General features: G+C 42.0%; 1 protein-coding gene across 1 annotated transcript in view; it reads left to right on the plus strand.

Annotated features, from left to right (window-relative positions):
• Positions 1-25,512, plus strand: part of CADM2 (cell adhesion molecule 2) — a 425,691-nt gene that overhangs the window by 85,861 nt on the left and 314,318 nt on the right. The window contains exon 3 of the mRNA XM_040422100.1: positions 21,197-21,349. Within this exon, the coding sequence (XP_040278034.1) occupies positions 21,197-21,349 (153 nt within the window). The remainder of the gene's footprint in view (positions 1-21,196; positions 21,350-25,512) is intronic.

Genomic DNA, 25,512 nt, shown 5'->3' on the forward strand with positions numbered 1-25,512 from the left:
AAAAATATAATAGTTTTGAGTACAAAACTATGCCTATATGCCTTTCAATTGGACTAAAGTCTTGATTATCTCATCACTTCCAACCTTTAATAAACATCTATAGCCGGGCAGACCCCTTTTATAATGAGCTACAAAATATGACCGGTGCCGCCAGAGGCTCCTCTGAATAATGCTGCACGCAGCACTATTATTTGTCTCAAAATGATGGAAACCAAAGCAGAGCCTCAGGAAATCCATTGTAAAGTCAAAAGGGGAGATTTTTCAAGACTGCATATCTAAAATTATATGAAATGCACAGCACTTAAAATCAGTGTAAGTAATGATTAATGTGTCATATAGACCTCATCCATTCCAACCCATGCTCTGCCCACTTTTTACAAAACTGGTGAGTGGTAGAAATTCTAAAAAGTTACAAATGTTTACACAAAATTGGTCTAGGGCAAATATGTGCAACATTTTTGCTAGCAGAATTATGGTGCAGTGGAAAAGTCCCTCAATGAGTTTCATTGCACACTGGTAGTACTTTTTGTGTGACAGAAACAACCATCCAAGTGTGAAAAGAGCTTATAAGGATTGGAAATTGGTGAATGAATTTGTGGATTAATTATTATAAACCGTTTTGATTAGTAAACAAGAATACAGTTTCATATAAATATATTTATAATGTAACATATATGTACTAGACAATTCAAAATCCATTCAAGCAGAATATACAAAAGAACCTTTTGACAGCAGATACTATTTAGTCTGAAAACAACTCTTGCCCACAATTATGTGAATTCCATGCCCAGGAGATATACAAACTGCCAGACCATGTTATCATTACATTATTTAACTGATCATAGTAGTTATCTATAAATAGTGACAAATATCATACTGTTAAAATCCATTAAAGGTGTTAGTAAGCTTTATTATGGCCGAGAACCTGAGTCCCATGCTGTGCTTCATTTCCATTTGGGTTGGAGAGCTGCTGTTCTTTATTGCTTAAAATATAGTTTTCAGATATCTGTTTTTAGTGGTGAAAAAAATTACACTTCAAAATACAACGTCAAAGCAAAATTGTTACTGTAAGGTTATTGCTTCACCTGTCTCTTCCTGAACTGTATGAAATTTTCAGGGAATAATTACTTTTTATACCATGCATAAACGCAAAATGAAGAAATTGATATACATAAGGAGTATGCTTAGTAAAAAGTAGGTTTAGTGGGCTAGGCTTAGTTCACACTTGTTTTATGTGCTGTTAAATTAATAATAATGATGTATGTTGTAAGAGAGCAAAGAAGTATTCACCTTTTTACTACGACCAGGTAAACAAATTCAGGATGAGCAACTCTTGGTTGTTTTCCAGACACAGACACAGCAAGTATTATAGCTCTTGTATCAATGAGATATGGATGAATATACTGATACACAGAGTGATGTTCCATCCTCCAACCACCACAACTTTTCTTCTTGCCCTGCTTCCTCTCTCTTCTTTTTCCTTTTTCTTACAGTCATTCATTCCTTTCTAAGGCTAGTTTCACACCTTTACTTTTACATTTTCTGGTATTGAGATCCGGCAGAGAATCTCAATACTGGAGAAAAATTCTTCCGTTTTGTCCTCATTCATTGTCAATGGGGACAAAACGGAACTGAACAGAATGGAGTGCTCCAAATGCATTCCGTTCCGTTTAGTTGCGTTCCCATACCGGAGAGCAAACTGCAGCAAGCTGCGTTTTTCTTTCCGTCATGGGATGCGGAGCAAAACGGCATGACCCACAATGCAAGTCAATGGGGACGGATTTGTTTTCTCTGACACAATAGAAAACAGTTCTGTTCCCCATTGACTTTCAATGGTTTTCATGAGGGATCCGTCCTTGTTATGTTAAAAATAATACAACCGGATCCATTCATAACAGATGCAGATGGTTGTTTTATGAGTAGAGATGAGCAAATTTTTCAAACATTCGATTCGCCGGTTCAACAATTTTTTGGGGAAAAATTCTGTTCGATCTGAATACATTTGCGGCGAATTACGTTAAAAAGGCTATTTCCTGGCTGCAGAGAGCCTTTATAGTGGTGTAGAACACTGTGCCTTGCACTAACACACATAGGGAGTCTGCTTTGGTAGTGAAATAATACTGTGAGTCACTATGACATGGGGATGACAGGTGTCGCACTTAGAGTCACTGCACACTTTACTTATTTGGGCAGTCATGGTGCCAAAACTGACCAAATAACTCAAGTATGAACTCAGCCTTACAGGTCGATGTTAGCGTCAAGAAGAAGCGCACTCCTTTCGTCGTCAGCTGATTCCACATACACTGCGTGCAGAATTATTAGGCAAATGAGTATTTTGACCACATCATCCTCTTTATGCATGTTGTCTTACTCCAAGCTGTATAGGCTCGAAAGCCTACTACCAATTAAGCATATGAGGTGATGTGCATCTCTGTAATGAGAAGGGGTGTGGTCTAATGACATCAACACCCTATATTAGGTGTGCATAATTATTAGGCAACTTCCTTTCCTTTGGCAAAATGGGTCAAAAGAAGGACTTGACAGGCTCAGAAAAGTCAAAAATAGTGAGATATCTTGCAGAGGGATGCAGCACTCTTAAAATTGCAAAGCTTCTGAAGCGTGATCATCGAACAATCAAGCGTTTCATTCAAAATAGTCAACAGGGTCGCAAGAAGCGTGTGGAAAAACCAAGGCGCAAAATAACTGCCCATAAACTGAGAAAAGTCAAGCGTGCAGCTGCCAAGATGCCACTTGCCACCAGTTTGGCCATATTTCAGAGCTGCAACATCACTGGACTGCCCAAAAGCACAAGGTGTGCAATACTCAGAGACATGGCCAAGGTAAGAAAGGCTGAAAGATGACCACCACTGAACAAGACACACAAGCTGAAACGTCAAGACTGATTTTTCTAAGGTTTTATGGACTGATGAAATGAGAGTGAGTCTTGATGGGCCAGATGGATGGGCCCGTGGCTGGATTGGTAAAGGGCAGAGAGCTCCAGTCCGACTCAGACGCCAGCAAGGTGGAGGTGGAGTACTGGTTTGGGCTGGTATCATCAAAGATGAGCTTGTGGGGCCTTTTCGGGTTGAGGATGGAGTCAAGCTCAACTCCCAGTCCTACTGCCAGTTTCTGGAAGACACCTTCTTCAAGCAGTGGTACAGGAAGAAGTCTGCATCCTTCAAGAAAAACATGATTTTCATGCAGGACAATGCTCCATCACATGCGTCCAAGTACTCCACAGCGTGGCTGGCAAGAAAGGGTATAAAAGAAGAAAATCTAATGACATGGCCTCCTTGTTCACCTGATCTGAACCCCATTGAGAACCTGTGGTCCATCATCAAATGTGAGATTTACAAGGAGGGAAAACAGTACACCTCTCTGAACAGTGTCTGGGAGGCTGTGGTTGCTGCTGCACGCAATGTTGATGGTGAACAGATCAAAACACTGACAGAATCCATGGATGGCAGGCTTTTGAGTGTCCTTGCAAAGAAAGGTGGCTATATTGGTCACTGATTTGTTTTTGTTTTGTTTTTGAATGTCAGAAATGTATATTTGTGAATGTTGAGATGTTATATTGGTTTCACTGGTAAAAATAAATAATTGAAATGGGTATATATTTGTTTTTTGTTAAGTTGCCTAATAATTATGCACAGTAATAGTCACCTGCACACACAGATATCCCCCCAAAATAGCTAAAACTAAAAACAAACTAAAAACTACTTCCAAAAATATTCAGCTTTGATATTAATGAGTTTTTTGGGTTCATTGAGAACATGGTTGTTGTTCAATAATAAAATCAATCCTCAAAAATACAACTTGCCTAATAATTCTGCACTCCGTATCATCAAAGATGAGCTTGTGGGGCCTTTTCGGGTTGAGGATGGAGTCAAGCTCAACTCCCAGTCCTACTGCCAGTTTCTGGAAGACACCTTCTTCAAGCAGTGGTACAGGAAGAAGTCTGCATCCTTCAAGAAAAACATGATTTTCATGCAGGACAATGCTCCATCACATGCGTCCAAGTACTCCACAGCGTGGCTGGCAAGAAAGGGTATAAAAGAAGAAAATCTAATGACATGGCCTCCTTGTTCACCTGATCTGAACCCCATTGAGAACCTGTGGTCCATCATCAAATGTGAGATTTACAAGGAGGGAAAACAGTACACCTCTCTGAACAGTGTCTGGGAGGCTGTGGTTGCTGCTGCACGCAATGTTGATGGTGAACAGATCAAAACACTGACAGAATCCATGGATGGCAGGCTTTACAGTGTCCTTGCAAAGAAAGGTGGCTATATTGGTCACTGATTTGTTTTTGTTTTGTTTTTGAATGTCAGAAATGTATATTTGTGAATGTTGAGATGTTATATTGGTTTCACTGGTAAAAATAAATAATTGAAATGGGTATATATTTGTTTTTTGTTAAGTTGCCTAATAATTATGCACAGTAATAGTCACCTGCACACACAGATATCCCCCTAAAATAGCTAAAACTAAAAACAAACTAAAAACTACTTCCAAAAATATTCAGCTTTGATATTAATGAGTTTTTTGGGTTCATTGAGAACATGGTTGTTGTTCAATAATAAAATTAATCCTCAAAAATACAACTTGCCTAATAATTCTGCACTCCCTGTAGATGTCTACAGAAGCTGTTCTATTACAGTAAACGCTTATACATGAAGAGACGACAGACAGAGTGGAGAGGGTGTCAGCAGTAAGGGTGGGTTCACATCTGCGTTCTGGATTCCGTGATTGCTTTCCTTTATAACCATGCCTTTAGAGGCATTCCGTTTTGATCAGTCTTAATAGAAGTCTATGGGAATCATAACGGATCCGTCTGAGTCCCGTTATGCAAGACGGAAAACTAAGTCCTGTCGACAAGACTTTATTTTTCGTCTTGCATAACGGGACCTATGCTTTCCCATAGACTTCTATTAGGACGGAAAGCAGAATGCCTTTTAAAGGCTTCCATTTTGCATTCCGTCATAATACAAGTCCTTACGTCTTATGCATTCAGTTTTTTTCCGTTATAACCAGGGTATAACGATAAGCCATAAAGGAATCCATAATGCTAGTGTGAACCTACCCTAAGTTTCTGTGGACGCCACTGATTATTTTGCCCTTCCTCTGATCCGTCAAAAGAATAACCCACAAAAAACGGATCCTGTCTGTTGAGCATCCACCTTCCCTCAGTCAGCATTTAGCCAGTAATCCATCAGTATTCCTAATTAGTGTTGATCGCGCACCAGAGTTCTTGGCTGCTCTGGGCAAACACATCGGGATGTGCGGGTGCTCTACTGAGCACCTGAGAATAATGGAAGTACCAAAGCATTAAACCAGGCACCCCCTGCTCTGAAGAGGAGAGGATGTCTGGTTCACAGAAAAAGGTTATAAAATGAAGGAAACACCACCAAAATGGTTTGAAAACTGCATGGGTATGACATCAGGATGCATCTTGGACTCTTATTACCTATTATACCCATACAATAGACAACCACACAAAAGCTATATACCAAAAGCCGGGTATTTGCATAAATATGGGAAAGACATGAAAATGAGCAGAATCTGCCATGTTTTTCAGCTGAAAAAACATTTGCATGGAAAATTTGCGATAAAAATTTGTGATTACACTACTCATGAACAGCGCCATCTATTGGATTCATAGTCTTGTCTACTGCATGCAGTACTTTTAATCTGGCTGCCTCTCACTGTGCGCTGCCGTGCCGCCGCCGGAACTCCGCCCCCATTATAGTCAATGAGGACGGAGCAGCAGTCCGGGGGCACACGTGAACTAGCGGCAGGACGGATCCAACAGGCTGTTCACCCGCCAGAACAGCCTGCCGGAGTCCCCTGCCACTAGTGTGAAACTAGCCTAAGTCTATGAAACCAATAACATATAAAGCATCATCAATCCTTACATAAAGACGCGCTACCATGAGACTACACGACAATAAATCCACATAAACTCCGAAATGAGACACTGCACACCTCTAGGAATACCTCTATTAAAAGGAAAACTTTTAACCAAATCACCTGTATAGAAAGGGGGTAGGGAAATGTTTAGGGAAAGGATTATTGCACTGTTTATATGTGCTTTATCTTTGTTTTCACTGCACATATCTGTAGTAAAGGAATATGACCGGTAATTTGATCCAATATGTACCTTTCAATGTAAATGTGCAAATTATATTAAACCTAATAAAATGTATTAAAACAAGACTATGAATCCAATAAATGGCACTGTTCATGAGTATTTTTGATCGCAAATATTTTAATCGCACATTTTTATCATGAATTTTCCATGCAAATGGTGTTTCAGCTGAAAAACAAGCAGATTCAGCTAATATGCATATGTCCACAATTATGCAAATGAGTTTACATGAGAAAACTATATAGAAAGGTTATTGAATATTATGTTAGGAAAATCTGAAAACTTTTTGTCACACTAATGATAATGATCTAGGTGCACAGGTTCACCCAAGCCATCAGACAGATATAAGCAACTTTGAGGCTTACTGACTCTCAGTCAAATGAACTGGTTTTGAATGTCTGCCATTGTAAGGTATGCTGACTGTATGTGACTCATGGATAGATTGTTGGCTTGCACATATCCGGCTTTTGCTATATAGCTTTTGTTTGGTTGTCTTTTGTATGTCATAGGTAATGGAAGTCCAAGATGCATCCAGACATCCTTCCCATGCTGTTTCCATCAATTTCTAAAAATTTTCTGTGAACCAGACACTCTCTCTGTCGCAGCGGGGAGTGGGGGAAACCCCCCCACCGTGCGGTGTCAAAGGGTAAAGGGGATCAGCTTGGCCAAAAGGAGTAATAAGGGAGCAGGTCACCTCCTATCGCGTCCCTAATCCTCTCCCTGACTCCTCACTGTATGAGCGGACCCCGATGGTAGGACGACTCATACTCAGGATTCCTAGAAACCCTAAGTCGCTCTGGTAATCCCTCACTTAGGAGCAAGGGAGAGACAACCTGTTCATTCCTGTAATGGAGGAACAGGAGTCTCTATCTGAGGCCAGGCTGCAAGGAGAGGGGAACACATACAGCTATAAGAAAATCAAAATGGTGGCTCACTCCAAACGAAATATAAGAACAGGTGCTACTAGCCCAATTGGAGGGACACCCACCCTCTGGTAAAATCGAAAATGCAAGCTATAGTAATGGGCGAGCTCACTTCATTTGGCAATGTTAATAAAATTTAATTAAATCACACAATAGTAATACACGTGTATAACATGGGAATATAAAACAATATAGTAAAATACATTAAAATCCAATACAAAATCAAGTATAAGGTATGTACTTCATAAAAGCGGACACATACGCCTGGCAAAGTCCACAAGATGTTATAGCTGCTGTTGAGATAGTTCCTAATTCGCACAGTAATCAACTACTTATATTGTGCTAGAATTCTGGATAATGTTGATTAGAATCCCTTAGGAATAAGTCCATATATAAATATAGGTATATGTCCCAAATGTTTGCTGTGCAAATATTCAGGAACTTGAATGTTCCAAAGATCGTTAGGAAGTCAGTCTCTTAGTTGATATGCTCCAATAGTCATTAGTGTTTTTTTGGCCACATATATTATGGTCAGTATGTTGATAGCTTATAACTTAAGCTTGGGTCCTCTTACCTTCCTCGACGTTTCTGGCGAGGGTCGGGCGGCGCGGGACAATGCCGGCGTCTCACTCCTTACCACTCTAGCCGGCTAACCCGAAATATCGCGGGAGTTCGGACGGAACTTGCAATATATGCTTCGTCCGTGCTTCTTACTCTTCCGGCTTGGTACAGAGGAAGGAATCTTTTCGGTCTGTGAATCTTAGTACCGATAGTATTTCGACTGTCCTTTAGATTCGATTTTCATAGCTATAAGGAGATGGCAGGTAAGTGAAACCAGTAACACACTTACCTTTCACAGACACACTGACTGGAACCCGTGCACAAGTGCTGGTGTCCACACCAACATTAAAAGGACACAGCACACACCACAAACCACACAGGAACCCAGGACACCCATAGCTGCAATAAACATGAGACACCATAAGAACATATATTACCACAAGGGTGGCCCTCACTGGACAGCTGGAATATAAAGACCAGGAGGATAGCTCCAGCATACACCATGGCTGGAGTACCCCTCAGCTTCAGGCATCCAGCAGAGGCTAAATAACCCAAGCAGCCACACCCACACACACATAAACCCAGTGTTAACAAAACACTAGGAAGGGAGTTAACCATTCCAACACCAGACAAGGGAAGGAAGCCACTTAAAGGGGAAATGCACACACAAGCAAACTAAGCCAAACGTTACCACCGGCAACAGCATGCGTGGCAACCATGTCACGGCAAACACCCAGAAGGCCGAGACACTGCCACCGCATGCTCACACAGCAACACGTTTCCACGGGCAACCGCAAGTGTAGCAACAGTGTCACAGCGCAAACCATAGGCCGTGACACTCTCTTCTTCAAAGCAGGGGTGCCTGGTTTAATGCCCGGGTCTCCCATTGATTTTAATTGTGTTCAATTGTGCTTAAGCATACACAGTATTTGGCCGAACGTTGCGATGTGCCGCGCATGCTCGCTCAACACTTTTGCTAATGCCAGAAAAAGCAGGAATGGATCCAAAACAGAGATGACAAGCGAACTGAAAATTTGGAAGTCTTCTGTGTTTTGTACCCACTCCTGCTTTTGGCTAACAAATCACCAGCCAATTCTGATGCGACCATACAGGACTTATAGCTGCTACACAGACAGGATCCATTGTGCGTCTCATTTTACCTTCCTTCTGACAGATCAGAAGAAGGGTCAAATAAATGATTATGTCAGCCAAGCCAAAAAGGCAAAATAGTGGCCCAGTCATGAAATAGGGAGGGTGGGAACAGCATGAGAAGTTCACAGAGTTGCCCTAAGGCATAATTGTGAGGTGAAAGCAGCATGAGGAGACCACAAAGTGCAAAATTACATAATGTGGAGGTGGCAGCAGCATGAGGAGACCACAGAGTGGCAAGGTGACATAGTGGTGAGGTGGAAGCAGCATGAGGAGAACACAGAGTGGCAAGGTGACATAGTGGTGAGGTGGAAGCAGCATAAGGAGACCACAGAGTGGCCCAATTACAGAGTCAGTAGGTGGCAGCAGCACCAGGAGGCCACAGAGTGGAAGAGTAATAGAGTGTGGAGGTGGCGGCAGCATCAGGAGGTCACAGAGTGGCAAGGTGACATAGTGTGAAGGTGGCGGCAGCATCAGGAGGCCACAGGGTGGCAAGGTGACATAGATTGGAGTTAACCGCAGCTTCAGGAGACCACAGAGTGGCACGGAGACATAGTGTGGAGGTGGCAGCCACATGAGGAGGCCACAGAGTGACAAGGTGACATAGTGGTGAGGTGGAAGCAGCATGAGGAATGAACCCGGTTCAACATAAATGCTGAATACTTGTAAATCATTTTTTTTTGCACAAAGACATTTTTTCTATCACTGTCCCTAGTGCCTGCAGATGTCTCTCCCTGCACTAAATACACTGGTAAATGGCAGAATCTAAGATGGCTGTGCTATTTATTGGGCTGTGACATCACAGGGCTGGCTGCCTGCTAATTGGCTGCATGCATGGCATTATGGGTGATCCCGCCTTCCCAGATTCCTTTCTCCATGTCCTCACATGTGCAGCAGCCATTTTAGGAAAAAAATCATTATCACAAAGCGCTAGGAAATTCGCATTCGGTGCTAATCAAATTTTTCCTGAAATTCAAAATGTATTCCACTTTGTCAGCTTCGATTCTCTATTCTTTAATTATGAGTAACGGAAGCGTTTTTGCTGATCCCTGCCAGATCAGGCAAAAACGAAAGTGTGAAAGGAGCCTTATACCATATTCACCCATTGACTAACATGTGGAGGATATCTAATGGGATAGAACAACATTCTAAAACTAAACTTGCGTGACCATTGGTCCATTTAACATTTCACATCTGCCCATAGTATATAAATGTCTTATGGGTGAATGTTTATCTCTGAATGGACGTTCTGGAACGTCCATTCAGAGATGGCACCTGCACACTAATCGTGCAGCTGCCAAGCAGGGGGCCCGCTGTCAGTGACAGCAGGGCAACCCAGAGAGAAGGCAGGGACCGTTCCTGGGTGTCCCTGCCTTCTAGATTGCTGTATACACAGTGCTCAACGAGCGCTGTTTGCACAGATTTGGAATCGCTAAGTGCTTCCTGTCCCGTCCCCGTGGTCATGTGGCCGCCGGCGCTGGGAGAATCCTGGAGCTGTCGGGTCTTCCATGGACCTCGATAAACCCTGCACTGAGGCTGTACAGCATTGTATTCTGCTGTACAGCCTCTCTGGGGGCTGTATTTCTCCTGTAATTGGGGCTACTATGTCAGCCCCAGTTACAGAAGAAATCAATAGTAAAAAAAAAAAAAAAAAGTCAAGTTAAATGTCCCCCAGAGGTCTTGTATGACCTTATGGGGGAAGAAATCTATAAAATAAATAAATAAATAATTAAAGTGTTTAAAAAAAAAATAAGTTTTCACTTATTGGAGATCCTCTACTTCCTTCCAGAATCCAAAACTTTTTAAATCCCCTGGAGATCCCTCAAATAACATTGTCAGAAATCCGCACTGTTAGCACCAGTCACGGAAAAAGAAGTTAGTTTTATCTTATCCAGTTTCCCAGTAGGGAAAAGCCCAGGATCTGACGGTCTCCCGCTGTTGTACTACCGAAAATTCGAAGACATACTTCTACCCCACCTCACTGATCTCTGTAATTACCTTCTCACAGGAGGAATTCTCTTCCAACAATCACTAGAAGCACATATTACTTTAATTCACAAACAAGGTAAGGACCCACAGGCATGCGAGAATTACAGACCCATATCTCTTCTAAATCTAGATCTCAAGATCTGGGCTAAATTAATTGCAAACCGCATTAACCCTCTGCTTCCCTGTCTAATTGGCCCTGAGCAAGCAGGCTTTGTGAAGGGATGGGAAGGTAGAGATAACTCACGTAAACTCCTACACATCATCCACGCAGCCCATCACCACAAATCCCCACTCTACTGGGAATTGACGCTGAAAATTGACGCAAGTTTAACTTCCCAACAGAACTGACGTCAGAAATTTTCACATTATATAAGAACCCCTCAGCACGAATAAAAATAAATGGGACATTATCTCCCGCTTTTAAGATAGCAAACGGGACACGCCAAGGCTGCCTGCTATCCCCAACCCTCTTTATATTAGTAGTTGAAACATTACTTCAGAGTAAAAGACAAAATTCGCAAATGCAGGGTTTTAAATGTGGTCAAGCGCAACTTAAGTGTATGGCATTTGCTGACGATTTGCTCTTCCTAATCTCTAATCCTCGGGCAGATCTACAAATCATACAAACCCTACTAGAGGAATATGGATATGTATCATCCTTCAAAGTTAATCTCACCAAATCAGAGCTATTAAATATATCTCTCCCTAACGCACTGGTCCTAGAAATCAAACAAGGGTCACTCTTTCCTTGGGCTACAACTACCATTAAATGCTTAGGGATACAATTGCCTAAGAAACTCTCAGATTTATACACTCTCAACTTTGTGCCCCTCCTAGAGGAACTTAAACGTCTCACAAGCGAGTACGACTACCCGTACATCTTGTGGCTTGGTAGAAAGAACCTTCTAAAAAGGTATATAATTACAAAAATAAATTATATGCTCTCGATGATCCCAACCCACTTACCAGCAAAGTTCTTTACTTCTGTTAGAATGCTTTTCTCGAGATTTCTCTGGAGGGGACGCAGACCCAGACTTGCCCATTCACTATTGATAAGAAGAAAAGAGAATGGGGGTATTGGCTTACCAGACATACTAAACATATACCGGGTAAAACCACATTAACAACTGGATGGACCTAGTAAGCCCCAGGAAGCAAACTAATCTTACGCTATTTGCACAGGAGTCTATAAACAGGCCGCTACGTTCCATCCTCTGGTGGCCAACCGAGCACACGTTAAAAGGTCCAGACCTGAACCCACTGTTTTTGGGGATGAGCAGGGTATGGCTGTCATTTAGGAACTCCCTGGCTCCAGTCACATCCTTTTGCATGCCTGTTGCCCTAATCCCAAACACAGTAATGAACATAGACTCACCCTACAATGACTTTTGGCAGAAGCTGAGTAAGACTACAATAACAGACCTACTTCCCCAAGGCAAGATGCCGTCCCGTTCTGCATTACAAGATATATTAGGTCCCGTCCCCCTAGGAGATTTTCATTGGGGCCACTTCCATAAAGTGACAGACAGGTTTCTCAAAACCTTCCCAGCTCGCACACAATTAACAAAATTTGAGGAGACACTGAAATCAACACAAATATTGCAAAGGAAACTAGGACATACTTGCTCCTTACTCTCTGAGAGGAAAGAAATGAGCAGACCCACTTACATCTACTCATGGGAGTAGGAACTAAATATAAAAATAGAACCGCGGCACTCGAGTTAGGTAATTAGTTATTTATTTATCCATCCAGAAAATAAGACTAAGGCCAACGTTTCGGTCTCATCCCGAGACCTTGTTCACGGCCTGGAAAAAAAAAAAAGTCTGGTGTGGAGGATGGCTTGTAGCCTACAAGCCATCCTCCACACCAGACGTTTCTATTTTCCAGGCCGTGAACAAGGTCTCGGGATGAGACCGAAACGTTGGCCTTAGTCTTATTTTCTGGATGGATAAATAAATAACTAATTACCTAACTCGAGTGCCGCGGTTCTATTTTTATACACTGATTGACGCTACTGCTGAGCACCGGATCATTGTTAAGGAGTGCCGTCCAAACAACCTTTACTAGGAACTAAATATAACTCTTTCAGATGCAGACGTAAAACTAATTCTCACCAGATCACACGGCTTCTCGCCATGTGTCATACTTCAAGACATCCATTATAAGCTACTCACCAGATGGTACAGAACTCCGGAATTCCTTCACACAAATGATCTCTCATCGTCTGACACATGCTGGAGATGTGGTAATGCTACAGGCTCCTTATCACATATATGGTTTACATGCCCAGCAATAACGGCCTTCTGGAAAAATGTAGAAGAGACGAGAAAAGTATGTAATACTAGGCTTAAGATTCAACTTGAACACATTATTCTAGCACGAACCACAGATACCTATAAACCTTCCAAACTAAATCTGGTAACACACCTCATTGCGACAGAAAAAACATTAATTCCCTTGCATTGGTTGAGTTCAGACCCACCCACCCACCAAGAATGGATGCAGAAAGTAGACCAAATATGTACGTTTGAGGAAATCTCGGCTTATGATAACAGAACCAGAGACAAATGCCTCAAAACCAGGTCACCATGGTGCTCCCTCCGCTTGTGGAGACCGTAGATTTCCATGACCTTTCCTTACATATCACTAACCGAACAGTGAAAATAACTCTCAGACAATTAAGCCATACATCCTCACAACCACACACTGGTCAACCCCCCCTTCCTTCCCCTCCCTCACTTCCCTTCCTTCAGTGCACATCTTTCAACTAGTTATGTCGCTAGCCCGTGCGCATGACCATAGAGGTCATAACAGTTATACAATTGTGTTGTTGTTATCTACATCTGTTGAAACTTGATTGTATCTTGAATTTTCCTTTTGCTAAAGCATGAAAAAGAAAAAAGAAAGAATTTACAAAGAATGGCTTGGATAAGTAAAAGCGTTCTAAAGTTATTACCACATAAAGTAACACATGTGAGATTTGCAAAATTAGGCTCTGTCAAGAAGGGGGTAAATGACCCAGATGTGAAGTGGTTAAGTACAAGTAGCAGCACATATAAAACTCTGGAAACATGAATAAATTACATTACTGCTATACTTTCTATATTAAAATTAGAAGCTCTTTGCAAACATTTATTACAAGCTGTTTGCGAACATTTTTTATCAAAATTATGTTGGGCCCATCTACCAGCGACAAAGCAGCTTCCAACAGATAGGACCTACACCACTTGCCTCTCCCGGGCATTTGGTCTGCAAAATTCATAACAATATAGAATCCATGTGTTACATTATATTATAATCCAGCTATATAATATATTATATACCAGCATTGCCAAAAAATGAGAAAAAAGGGTTCTGGTGCATGCTACCATGGCTGCAATGTAAAAGCAAACAATCTATGTAGAAGCAAATCTATCTATCTATCTATCTATCTATCTATCTATCTATCTATCTATCTATCTATCTATCATCTATCTTTTCACATACCAGTATATACAATAGGCCTGATTCTTGACTGGCCCTAGCTATTTTATCTGTTATATGCATGTGTTTTATAAAAAAAAAAAAAATCCAATCTATATTTATTTTATTCATGAATATATTTTACCTGCTGACAATCATTTTGGCCTTATGAGCTGCAGGGAAGCGATGATGAATAAATGGTCCTATGATCTGACTTTTCTATTATTCTCTATATTTTTTTTAAACATATAGCTTATACTACGTGTGGCAGTAAGTTTTTAAAAAAAATTTCTAGCATCAGTCATTGTTAACTCTAACTTGTCCCCTTTTAATTTGTGCACATGGTAGCTTAGATGGATAGATAATAATTAAGTTAATATATAGTTAGTAGATAGATGGTTATTAGATGATAAATTAATAGACAAGTCCAATTTGCCTGGAAATTAGTATATGACTCTCCTAGGACCCTGGGTACTTCTGGGTGCATGGGTGCGGTGGAGGAGTTTGGTGGAGGATCAGGTTCAGGAAATTTAAATGGGCTATGTGGAGAGGAGTTAGATCAGATTTAAAGGAGTTTTCCAACCTCCTGATATTGATGACTACTGTTGAGTGACTTGAAGCATTTGATGCCGAATTCAGTCTGAAGTTTAGGAAAACTTTGATTTGCAACAAAACTGAATTTCCTCGCGCTTCGTTGTAACAAATTAGTTTTTCCTAAAATGACGACTGCATGTGTTACAAAGTGAAAGCAGGAGCTCTGGCAAAGCAAGATCAACCATAATGCTGTGCAGCCAGTCACTCCGCACATAGCTATCCCATGTAATGTCACAACCCTTTTCCCTCACGGTCTCTGTCATTGTCCTGTGAGCTGAGCATAGAAAGAGGCATTCGCTAGAGATGGTGTTGCTGAAAATAATAGAAGAATATTGGATAAATAGAGTGCAGGGAAAGTGCAGGGAGACTGCAGGGAGAGTGCAGGGAGACTTATTCTACGTTGGTTTTATTTATTTATTTCTACATTTACTTATTCCTGCATCAGCCGTACATGTAATTCAATAGCTGTTGCTCAGTTGTTATCACTTCTACCCTTTATAGTCTCACCCTACCCTTCTGACTATGCAGTTGATAGCTTCATTTGGGTTTGGCTGAGCTGGTGTGAGATACTCTCTGCTGTGCCTGTTGTTCCATCTCTACAGAAGTTAAGTGTCACATTTGTTTGTATTTATTATATTCCCTGTTGTTGTATCTGGACCTGAGACAGAGACTTCCATTCGTCCATCTGGGGAGGAATGGGTTATCTCTGGTCCTATACTTATTCCAGGGCTTTATAGGGAAATCAGGGCCTAGGTATTCTGCTTATGAATATTCCTACCTTCAAGGTCTATTCATATTGATAGGTAGTCAGGGCCCGGATTAGGGTTGTCTAGGAGGCGACCTGTTTCTTCCCTAGTTTCCAGGCCCAGTTACTGTTCCCCTTCCCTCCTGTGTTCAGTGTGGAGTTTCCCCCCACATTGATCATGACAGTTATACAGCTAGCCTGTCAGTACACCAGAGTCAGAGAGAAACATATATAGCAGAGTGGAGTTTGCCTGCCAGTTTAATGCTAAAGCCTGCTGGAACCAAGACAAAGCCTGAAACTGTTTCAAGAAACGTTTATTTAAGTAAAGCTGCCATTGAACTTCATCTCAAGATCTGGACTCAAGTTCTTCCTTAATCCCTCAATTATTCCCTTAATTTATTGCTTTGTAGCCAAAGCCTGGGGTCCAGCAGTATCCAGGTAGGAGCACCGTGACACACATAAAGAGACCATTACTCCACTTGGCATTTCCTACACCTGGGATGCGATTTATAGTAGGGCCTTGGGGGGAGGCCGCCCGTTGCATGCTAATATTATGATGGGAAACACCAATAGTCTGTTGTCTAAGGGAATTCTGACTGGATGGTTGTCAACCTCTTCTATCACTTAGTCAGTTACTTACCCACATACAGACGTTTTCTCCCAGTCCAAGCATTCTCATTTTATATACTAACCTTTTATGCGGTACAGTATCAAATGCTTTGGAGAAATCCAGATATACGACATCCATTGATTCACCGCTGTCAAGTCTAGAACTTACCTCCTCGTAGAAACGGATTTAATTAGTTTGACATGACCAATCCCTCATGAAGCCATGCTGATATGTCGTTATATGCTTATTTTCATTGAAGTACTCCAAGATAGCATCTCTTAGAAAACCTTCAAACAGTTTACCCACGACAGATGTTAACCTTACCGGCCTATAGTTTCTGGGCTCAGTTTTTGGCCACTTTTTGAATATTGGCACCACATTTGCTATGCCCCAATACTGTGGAACACTCCCTGTCAATATAGAGTCCTTAAATATCAGAAATAAAGGTCTGGCTATGACATTACTTACTTCTCTTAGGACACTGGGGTGTATGCCATCCGGTCCTGGCGATTTGTCTATTTTAATCTTTTTGAGACAATTTTGGGGAATTAACTTCTACATTCTGCATTTCATCTGACAGTTTATTTTCCTCAGTGAATACAGTGTAGAAAAAAATATTTAATAGCTTTGCTTTCTCCTCATCGCTCTCTCCAACTTCCCCCTCTTCATTCTGTAGAGTAGAGTGCTGCAATATATTCGCAATTGCTCAAATCAGCAATTAATGATTCACATATTTTGACGCAATAAGTACAACTTCACATTTTAGCAGGTCTGACTACATATAACTGATTGGTGCACTAAGTATTGTTGTGAAGTTGTGACATCACAGCACTATGTCTGTAGCATGTGTCTATGGACAGCAGAACCTATCACACTACCTAACACACTGCACTGCAACCTATCAGCTACACTATATCTGTCACGGCCTTTGCTGTGTGCGCCGTGACACTTTTGCCATGTTTGCAGTTGCCATAGGCAACGTGTTGCGGTTATAGCATGCAGGGGCAGTGTCAGTGTCACAGCCTTTGTTGTGTGTGCCGTGACATGGTTGCCACACATGCTGTTGCCTGCGGTAACGGGTAGTTTTTTATGCTTTTGTGTGCACTTCCGCTTTAAGTTGTAGCCTCCCTCTGTCTGGTGCTGTAAGGGTTAACTCTCTGACTGGGTGTGGTCACTTGGCTCTTCCTCCTGTGGCTTCCTGTCTGGAGTCAGTTGTACTTCAGCTGTCGTTGGTACTGGAGCTCTGCTCCAGTCCAGGGTGTTCTATCTGCCCAGTCCTTGAGGGCCACCTTGTAGGACATTGATGTCATCTGCGATGTCATTCCTTTGTCTCCCTTGTATCCTCAGTGTACCCTACCTCACTTGTATGTTTGGTATGGGTTTATGTTCAGGGTTTTTTGTACGTCTTGTTTGTTGTTACATGTATGGGATGTTGTTGGTGTTTGTCCCTGCATGTGTGCAAGACGTTTCCCTGTGTGTGTTGTACCTCTGGAAGGGGGCTGGTTTCCCAGAGGGGTGAACCATAAGTCTGTATGCAGTGCTATTTGGGGCTGCAGTGCACCTTGCTGATTCGGCCCCATGCAGAATCTGGAGTGATGGATACCTGTGTGTGGTGTTGTTTGTACGGTGTCCTATTTGGTGTGTGGGCACCTGTACTTTTGCAGGGGCTCCAGCCATGGTGGCTGCGGCAGGTAAGTGTGTTTCTGGTGTTCTTACCTGCTGACTCTGTTGCTGCATATGGTCTTTTCCTTTCCCTGCTGCTAGGCCATTTGGGACTCCTGTTCATCCGTGTCTGGGAAAAACAGGTTGTCTCTCGCCTGCTCATATGTGAGGAATTATCAGGGCGACTCAGGGCCAAAGGTATCCTGGTATGAGCCATCCTACCATCCAGGTCTGCTCATATGGTGAGGAGTTAGGGTGAGGATTAGGGACACTTTAGGAGGTGACCTGCTCCCTGATTCCGGCGTCCTGGCCTAGCTGCTTCCCCTTAGTCCTGACATTGTACGGTGGGGGGGTTTTCCCTACTCCTCACCGTGACAGTATGTCCTACAAGGTGGCCCTCAGAGACTGGGCAGATAGAACACCCTGGACTGGAGCAGAGCTCCAGCACCAACGACAGCTGAAGTACAACTGACTCCAGCCAGGAAACCACAGGAGATAAAAGCCGTGACCACACCCAGTCAGGGAGTTAACCCTTACAGCACCAGACAGAGGGAGGCTACAACTTAAAGGGGAAGTGCACACACAAGCATAAAAACAACCCGTTGCCGCAGGCAACAGCATGCATGGCAACCATGTCACAGCACACACAAAAAAGGCCGTGACACTGCCCCTGCATGTTATAACTGCAACACGTTGCCTATGGCAAGCATGGCAAAAGTGTCACTGCGCACACAGCAAAGGCCGTTACAATATCAGGATATAACCTACACTGACTATCTCCCACTAACTATCTGTATTATATATATATATATATAAGCTATCTAACTATCTATCTAATGTAGTGTGGAAAGCACAGAGCACAGCAATGACACTGCTGTCTCTCTCAGAACTTTAAAAAAAAACTGCAAAAAATGGCTGCTGGGGAGGTTCTTATATAGTAAGGTGTAGGCAACTTTTCTGTTGGTTGCTAGGGATGTTGCTAAGCTCAGACAAAGACATTGCAGCCTTCTCATTGGCCCACAAGAAAGAAGCAGGGAGGGTTCATGGGTTCAGAGGAAAAAAAAATCTAAAATATTCATAAATACGAATATATAGCACTATATTCTAAATCTTCGGGAATTCTCGAAGTAGCGATTACAGAGATTAAAATTTGTGATTCAAATATTTGCTCCAAACACTAATAGATAGCTTTCCATCAGTCCCATAAAAACAAATTAGTTAGACCGACATCTGCGCAACAGCTTCTGTCAGAGAGGAAACTTGAAGACCCCTTGTTCTTGGAGTTTCTACCAGTCTGACCCCACCCACACAATCCGATATGTATCATCTATCTCATGGACAGATGATAAAAAAAAAATTGTGGGATAACCTGCTTAAAGTTAATGGATCCCAGTGCTTAATGTATAACTGGGACCCACAATTACCATGTGCAGTTTATATTATGGCCATCTTCTTATATGTTAGAGATACCAGGGCTTGGGTGCAGCTGCTACCTCTGCACTCCTATAGCTACATTATTTACCCATTCATTCCCTCCTGTCTGCTAAATGCACATTTTTTCCAGGAGCAAGCCTCAAATATTGCTCTCAGTGAGATCTGTGAATGTAGGAAATTAAAGTAAGTGAACTGTACACTAATTATGTTTATTACTGGTCTTCTCTATGTTGTAGATTTGATTTCAGACTTTGATTCAAGTATGTTATTCCTATTAATGCCAATGAATTTCTGTTAAGCATGAATGGATTTGGTGCTTAAGGGATGCTGTAGGTAATTCCCTGGTGTTCCATGCATTGATGATCGAGGTCTTTTTCTTAATAAGATGCTGGATAGCAAACGTTTCGAGAAATTACCTTTTACATGCATTGCAGATAAACCGTTGACTCATAACTCCCAATCACTTAATCCACATTATGGAAAAGTGATATGATTATTTCAGCCGTTGAAATCATGTCCCACAATTTCTTGTCAATAATAATCAGTGCAAATTAGGTGCTCAATGTTTTATTGGCTAAAGCTCATAAAAATATCACCCTTTTCAGCATATTTGATAAGGCTCAATGCGGTTATTCATTTTGAATGTGTGTATTATATGAGTATTCCTGGGAATAAAAGGACGTAATATGGGATTTATATTATTAACACAATGAGACTCATAAATGATATGAAAATAATAGGGATTACTTTGAGGTCATGACGATGAATTTCATTGAGTAATTTCTGTGACAATGGTTCTTATAATTGTAGTCAGCTTTAATAATCCCCTTCATCGACTTTTGATAAAAAAAAGTTCAATTTAATGTGTGCCATTCTGAAATTGGATAAAAGGAATCAGGGACACGATCCATCTGATTTGAACTTTTGGATGAGGTTCTTAAATAACATGCATAAAGGGATTGTCCAAGGTTTGGAAATGAATTGGATAATCTCAAGATGGAACATCAATATAGTATCGGGGGTTGACATTGTGCACCCTTTCCCTTTTCCCTTTCCCTTTCCCCAATAATAATGTGAATAATTTCATAGTACAGTTAAAGAGAGATAGATAGAAAGATAGATAGATAGATAGATAGATAGATAGATAGATAGATCGGGCTGGCTCTTCAAAAATGAGTTTTCAGCCGTTTTTTTTTTTACTTTAAAAAAATGCTGGGAATACATTTAAATAATCCTTTCTCTTCTTTCTGCTCCCTCTTGATATGCACATCAATATGGTGGTGAGTGATTGGCTACAGGGGTCATATGCAGGGATGAGTAAATCGATTGTAATGAATCAATTTGTCTCATTAGCATCCACAGTTGAAGAAACGCCCAACTGCCTGTTGATTGACAGGGCGAGTCATCTCATCTGACCCTGACAATCTTGTGCCTGTGCTTCTTCCCCGAGTAGCAGGGCAAGCACAGAGACTCTGCTTCCACTTTGGGAACTGTTCATGTGCCACTACTCAGAGGTGTAGCAGTGCATGAACATTTGCTGCTCCAGTTGCTACTCAGAGCAGCGGCACAGGTGCAATATCAGGCTAGATGTCTGACCTTGTCAATCAACAGGCAGGTGGGCGCTTCTTCACCTGTCACTTGTGACAAACCCTCACAAGTGCAGAACTCTTGCCAGATTGCTCATGTTGAGATAGAGCAGGAGTTAGAGACTAGTAGGAAGCCCAGGAAATGTATAATAAAAAGTCGCAGGTGAGTGTTTTTTTTTATTTTTATCAAATGGTCAGGTACTCCATTTACTATACCAATGTTTACAATAAGTAGGATAAGGAAAATAAAAAAAATCTATGTGTTTCTTTGCATATTTTATAGTCAATAAGCCATTCAATTTAATTAAAGAGATGTTATTTGTTTCTTTCAGCACTTAGGGACAATAGGATTGAACTGGTTCGGGCTTCCTGGCATGAACTGAGTATCAGCATTAGTGACATCACGCTTTCAGATGAAGGACAGTACACGTGTTCCTTGTTTACAATGCCTGTCAAAACGTCCAAGGCTTTCCTAACCGTTCTTGGTGAGTATTGCTGAAGTCATCAAATTCCATTGTTAAGTAAAGATGATGGAAGACATAAAAATGTGGTTATGATTAGATACATTATCTCAGCGTTGGATGTTCTACTTTGCAGCATTGATATCTACAGAAGTTTTGCTGAAATAATAATGATGTTCCTACATTAAAATCCAGGCAACAATGCCATAGACTGGCATATTCTATAAAAGTACCAATCAGTCAAACAGGGGTCTTTTATTTGGAACTGTTAAGTAGAGATGAGCGAATCGAAGTTGATGAAGGGGAATTCGAACCGAATTTCAGAAAAAATTCGACTTGCACCGAATACGAATGTCCTAAAGCTTTGTGATAACGAATCACATCTTTTCCTAAAATGGCTGCTGCACATACTGTACAGTCCTGATCAAAAGTTTAAGACCACTTGAAAAATGACAAAAAATCATATTTAGCATGGCTGGATCTTAACAAGGTTCCAAGTAGAGCTTCAACATGCAACAAGAAGAAATGAGAGTGAGACAAAATGTTTTGAGCATTCAATTTAATGAAAACAACGAATAAACTGAAACAGGCTGTTTTTCAGCTGATCAAAATTTTAGGACCACATGCCTTTAAAAGGGCAAATCTGTGCAAAGATGTGGATTAATTGTGATTTTCTGTCAGGTAGTCACACGTTGTGATGGCAAAGGCAAAAAAACGGTTTGTTGAACTGCATAAGCAGGGTCTCTCACAGCGCGCCATCGCTGCAGAGGTGGGACGCAGTAAGACAGTCATTTGGAATTTCTTAAATGTTCCTGAGGGTTATGGAACAAAATAGTCAAGTGGAAGACCCAAAAAAATTTCATCAGCACTGAGCCGGAGGATCCAATTGGCTGTCCGTCAAGACACTGGACGATCCTCGACCCAAATTAAGGCCCTTACTGGTGCTGACTGCAGCCCCATAACCATCAGACGTCATTTGAGACTGAAGGGTTACAAAAACAAAAAAAGTCTTCAAAGACCTCGTCTCCTTGAATGCCACAGAACTGCTCGTTTGGACTTTGCAAGAGAGCACCAAACATGGGACATTCAAAGGTGGAAGAAAGTTTTTTTCTCTGATCAGAAAAAATTTAACCTTAATGGTCCTGATGGTTTCCAACGTTACTGGCATGACAAGCAGATCCCACCTGAGATGTTTTCTACGCGCCACAGTGGAGGGGGCGCCAAAATGGTCTGGGGGCCTTTTTCCTTCAGTGGAACAATGGAGCATCAGGAAGTGCAGGGGCGTCAAACGGCCGTTGGCTATGTCCAGATGTTGCAGAGAGCATTCCTCATGACTGAGGGCCCTCGTCTGTGTGGTAACGACTGGGTTTTTCAATAGGACTTCCTGGGACTTCTTCCAGGAGAATAACATCACTCTTTTGGCCCATCCTGCGTGTTCCCCTGATCTAAATCCAATTCAGAACCTTTGGGGATGGATGGCAAGGGAAGTTTACAAAAATGGACAACAGTTCCAGACAGTAGATGGCCTTCATGCGGCTTCACCACTTGGAGAAATTTTCCCACTCACCTCATGGAAACGCTTGCATCAAGCATGCCGAAATGAATTTTTGAAGTGATAAACAATAATGGCGGAGCTACTCATTACTGAGTTCATGTCTGGAAGTTGGATTTCTGTTTTGGGGGGGGTTTAGTTTTTTTTTGGAGGTGTGGTCCTAAACTTTTGATCAGCTGAAAAACTGCCTGTTTCAGTTTATTTGTTGTTTTTATTAAATTGAATGCTCAAAAAATGTTTTGTCTCACTCCCATTTCTTCTTGTTGCATGTTAAAGCTCTACTTGGAACCTTGTTAAGATCCAGCCATGCTAAATATGATTTTTTTGCCATTTTTCAAGTGGTCTTAAACTTTTGATCAGGACTGTATTAGGACATGGAGCAAGGAACTCTAGGAATGAGAGACCACCCACAATGCCATGCATGCAGCCAATGAGCCGCCAGCTGCTGTTGTGTGGAGAAGTGAAAAAATTACAGCCCTTTTTGGTGTGTATTAGTGGCAAAAAAAAATATATATATATACTGCTCAAAAAAATAAAGGAAACACAAAAATAACACATCCTAGATCTGAATTAATTAAATATTTTTCTGAAATACTTTGTTCTTTACATAGTTGAATGTGCTGACCCATGGAGGTCTGGATTTGGAGTCACACTCAAAATTAAAGTGGAAAAACACCCTACAGGCTGATCCAACTTTGATGTAATGTCCTTAAAACAAGTCAAAATGAGGCTCAGTAGTGTGTGTGGCCTCCACGTGCCTGTATGACCTCCCTACAACGCCTGTGCATGCTCCTGATGAGGTGGCGGACGGTCTCCTGAGGGATCTCCTCCCAGACCTGGACTAAAGCATCTGCCAACTCCTGGACAGTCTGTGGTGCAACGTGACGTTGGTGGATAGAGCGAGACATGATGTCCCAGATGTGCTCAATTGGATTCAGGTCTGGGGAACGGGCAGGCCAGTCCATAGCATCAATGCCTTCGTCTTGAAGGAACTGCTGACACACTCCAGCCACATGAGGTCTAGCATTGTCTTGCATTAGGAGGAACCCAGGGCCAACCGCACCAGCATATGGTCTCACAAGGGGTCGAAGGATCTCAGCTCGGTACCTAATGGCAGTCAGGCTACCTCTGGCGAGCACATGGAGGGCTGTGCGGCCCTCCAAAGAAATGCCACCCCACACCATTACTGACCCAATGCCAAACCGGTCATGCTGGAGGATGTTGCAGGCAGCAGAACGTTCTCCACGGCGTCTCCAGACTCTGTCACATCTGTCACATGTGCTCAGTGTGAACCTGCTTTCATCTGTGAAGAGCACAGGGCACCAGTGGCAAATTTGCCAATCTTGGTGTTCTCTGGCAAATGCCAAACATCCTGCACGGTGTTAGGCTGTAAGCACAACCCCCACCTGTGGACGTCGGGCCCTCATATCACCCTCATGGAGTCTGTTTCTGACCGTTTGAGCAGACACATGCACATTTGTGGCCTGCTGGAGGTCATTTTGCAGGGCTCTGGCAGTGCTCCTCCTGTTCCTCCTTGCACAAAGGTGGAGGTAGCGGTCCTGCTGCTGGGTTGTTGCCCTCCTACGGCCTCCTCCATGTCTCCTGATGTACTGGCCTGTCTCCTGGTAGCGCCTCCATGCTCTGGACACTACGCTGACAGACACAGCAAACCTTCTTGCCACAGCTCGCATTGATGTGCCATCCTGGATAAGCTGCACTACCCGAGCCACTTGTGTGGGTTGTAGACTCCGTCTCATGCTACCACTAGAGTGAAAGCACCGCCAGCATTCAAAATTGACCAAAACATCAGCCAGGAAGCATAGGAACTGAGAAGTGGTCTGTGGTTACCACCTGCAGAACCACTCTTTTATTGGGGGTGTCTTGCTAATTGCCTATAATTTCCACCTGTTGTCTATCCCATTTGCACAACAGCATGTGAAATTGATTGTCACTCAGTGTTGCTTCCTAAGTGGACAGTTTGATTTCACAGAAGTGTGATTGACTTGGAGTTACATTGTGTTGTTTAAGTGTTCCCTTTACTTTTTTGAGCAGTGTATATATTATTTGCCGTTTAGCGGTGCAGTTATATGTTGTAAAGCAATTTTTGCTGTGTGTTAGTGGCAAAAAAATATATATTATTTGCCGTTCAGCGGTGCAGTTATATGTTCTGAAGCACTTTGTGGCGTTTTTGCGTAGAAAAAAATAAGAGCCTATTTGATGTTCAGCAGTGCAGTTACATGCTCTAAAGCCCTTTTTGGCACGTATTAGTGGCAAAAAAATATATATTATTTGCCGATTAGCGGTGCACTTATATGTTGTAAAACCCTTTTTGGTGTTTATTAGTGGCACAAAATAATGTTTTTGCGTTGTGTGGTGAAGTGAGAAAATTACAGTCCTTTTTGGCATGTATCAGCGGCAAAAAAAAATTATTTGCTGTTCAGCGGTGCAGTTATATTTTCTAAAGCCCTTTTTGGCGTATATTAGTGGCATAAAATTATATATTATTTGCTGTTCAGCGGTGCAGTTATACACTCACCTAAAGAATTATTAGTAACACCTGTTCTATTTCTCATTAATGCAATTATCTAGTCAACCAATCACATGGCAGTTGCTTCAATGCATTTAGGGGTGTGGT

Source organism: Bufo bufo, chromosome 3 (genome assembly GCF_905171765.1).
Source record: "Bufo bufo chromosome 3, aBufBuf1.1, whole genome shotgun sequence".
Lineage (NCBI taxonomy): Eukaryota > Metazoa > Chordata > Amphibia > Anura > Bufonidae > Bufo > Bufo bufo.